The 2,554-nt window shown below is 59.5% G+C and overlaps 1 protein-coding gene across 1 annotated transcript in view; it reads right to left on the bottom strand.

The window, feature by feature from the left end:
• The window catches only part of LOC104528175 (transmembrane protein 8B-like), a gene marked incomplete at its 5' end in the record, with an annotated part of 6,336 nt that extends 4,645 nt beyond the window's left edge, over window positions 1-1,691 (bottom strand). Inside the window, 4 exons of the mRNA XM_010172104.2 lie at window positions 128-387; window positions 518-645; window positions 800-1,007; window positions 1,502-1,691. Of these exons, the coding sequence (XP_010170406.2) occupies window positions 128-387; window positions 518-645; window positions 800-1,007; window positions 1,502-1,691 (786 nt within the window). The remainder of the gene's footprint in view (window positions 1-127; window positions 388-517; window positions 646-799; window positions 1,008-1,501) is intronic.
• Between the last annotated feature and the right edge of the window lie 863 nt (window positions 1,692-2,554).

The following is a 2,554-nucleotide window of genomic DNA, read 5'->3' as shown; positions in this document are numbered from 1 at the left end:
AGCAGAGTCGGGTATCACCCTGTACCCAGCTGGGGTCAGATCCTGCAGGCATCCTCTACCCTCCCACCAGTCACCCAAGCAGAGTCAAGACCATGCCCCCCACCCATACCTCCTTGGGCATTCTCACCTGTGAGCTGCACGATGACCTGGAAGGAGACAGTGCCCGGCACCCCGGGGTGTTTTTCCACCAGCACATAGTACCAGTGCTGCCAGAAGGGCAGGTCCAGTGCCAGCTGGCAGGGAGTGTGCTCCTGGCAGTCCAGCGCTGTGGAGTTGTGCAAGGGAGGAGCCTTGGCCCGCACACGCAGCCAGAGCGGGCAGCCCTCAGCCCCACGGCACCGCAGCACCTCCACCAGCACTCGTGACGTGTAGCTGGGCACAAACACCCTGCGGGACAGCAGTGTCAGGTCCTGCCCCTCACCATGGACCAACAGGGCTGGGGAGGCAAGCCAGAAGGATGGAGCACCCTAAGTTCCCAACCCTGGGGATGCCTCCTCCTTAGGAGACCCTCTTGCACTCACTTGTAGAGGCAGGGGGGGGTGTGCTCTGCTCGGTGACAAAACCAGGGTACAGCACGGCAATGTTCACCAGGCGCTGCACGATGAGCTGTGGCTGGAAGAGATACTGGCACTCCTCGTAGAGTCCCTGCACCAGCAGGAGAGTCAGCACGGGGCAGGGGGCACAGGACACTGTCCCTACTTGGGACACCTGCCCTGGGCACTGCCAGCCCAGGACAGTCTGTCCCCAGCAGAGCCCTGCAGTGAGCCCTGCCACCCCATGGTCCCCCCAAGCCCTTCACCTTGACGGAGATCTTGCCCTCATCTTTGGGCAGGTGGGCAGCCAGGAACCAGTCCCCGGGCAGTGGGCTGGTGACATTGAACACCCCCGTGGTGCGGTTGGGAAGAGTCCAGGTGAGTGTCAGTGCAAAGGAGCCAGGGACAGCCGTGTCCCTGGGGAAGTGCGTGTGCAGGGGGTTAATGACGGAGGGAGCCCCTGAGCGGAAATACCTGTAGGGGAGACAGCAGTTAGCAGGGTGCCAGTCGGACATGGTGGCAGGGCCAACCTGCCCTATGCGTGGGGGTCTGTCCTCTGTGATATTAGGAAGCTTGAAGACATCATGGGAGGCCACCTGTAAACTGGAACCTTGCTGGAGGCTGTGAGCTTCCTGGAGTGATTGTTCAAGCAAAATCGTTCATGCGTGAGATGCACAAAAGGGTGGAGCCTACAACAGTCCTGGGAAGATGAATCATGGAGAGTGAGCGTGCGTGTGTGTGCATGTGTGTGTATATCCATGTGTGCACGCATCTGTGCACACGTGTGTGCCTGCATACGCATGTATGGCCATGAGTGCTCCTCTATATAAGTGCAGGTGTCTATATCAATGCACGTGTGCACGTGCAAGCAAGAAGCAGACAAGAGCAGGCCAGCGCCAGGGCAAGTCCAGGCAGGGGTCACCAGGGGCAGGCAGGAAGAGAACAGACAGGGCTCACTGCTTACTCACACGGTGATGCTGCGGTCTGGGCATTGGTCCCCAAACGTGCCACCCTGCTCCTTGAAGGTGATAAGGTTCCAGACGGCGATGACTGTGTCCTCAGGGATGTGGAAGTGGAAGAGCTCGATGCTGGCAAAGGAGCGGAAGGGGCTGAGCTTGCGTGGTGTGCGGGTGAAGTAGTCGGTCACAAAGAGCCCATCTGCAGGGGAGACCCAAGGGGCTGTCAGTGGGGTGAGGGACTGAGGGGGTGCAGCACCCCTCCCAGACCAGGTCCACCCAGCCAGGCTCTGAACACCCCCTAAAACCAGCCACCCAGAGGCAGGAGGGGCTGGAGCTATGCCATTTCAGTGTGTCCCCAGGGCTGATATCGGCTGCGCCCAGCTTCATTTCCCAGCCCTGGCACAGTCTGAATCATGCCTGGTTCAGAATTGCCCCAAGCCCAGTTCCCTGAGCCCTTGGCTCTGTCTGCTCAGGTTCTGCCTATGTGCACCCCACCTCTTTCAACTCATCATCCTCTTCAGTGAGGACCTGCTCCCTGCATTTCACCTGTAATAAAGGGCCATTCCTCATGGCTCCAGCCCTGCCTCAACAGATCAGCTCTCACAGGGACACAGGTTCCCCCCTTCTCTGCCTGCCAAGAAGGCTCAGCACAGAGCCCATCATAAACTGCAGAGTCCTACCCTAGAGCCATGAGAAGAGGAACGAGCAGTGCACGTCCTGCAGAGCCTCTCAGCTCTCCCATGGTTTGCGGAGGAGGAATGGTGCACATATGTGTGCACATATGCACACGTGGGTGCTCTCTGCGTGCACGGAAAAGTGGAGGCGTGCACACCCACATGCATGGGCGTGCATCGCTCTGCTCAGCACCATGTCTGCAAGACACTTCCTGCAAACCCATGGCAGGCAATGGGGCCACCTCCCCCTGCCCAACTGCCCAACGGTTTGATTTCCAGGGATTTCCAGGCACCACAGCAGCAGAGGGCCAGCCACCTCCGTGGCACAGTACAGACAAGGGAGACCTGGTCTCCAGACAGCAGCTGTAACTTCACCCTACCGTTGCCA

This window comes from Antrostomus carolinensis, unplaced genomic scaffold (genome assembly GCF_000700745.2).
Source record: "Antrostomus carolinensis isolate BGI_N321 unplaced genomic scaffold, ASM70074v2 scaffold11367, whole genome shotgun sequence".
Taxonomy (NCBI): Eukaryota; Metazoa; Chordata; class Aves; order Caprimulgiformes; family Caprimulgidae; genus Antrostomus; species Antrostomus carolinensis.
This window is presented reverse-complemented; position numbering and strand designations above follow the sequence as displayed.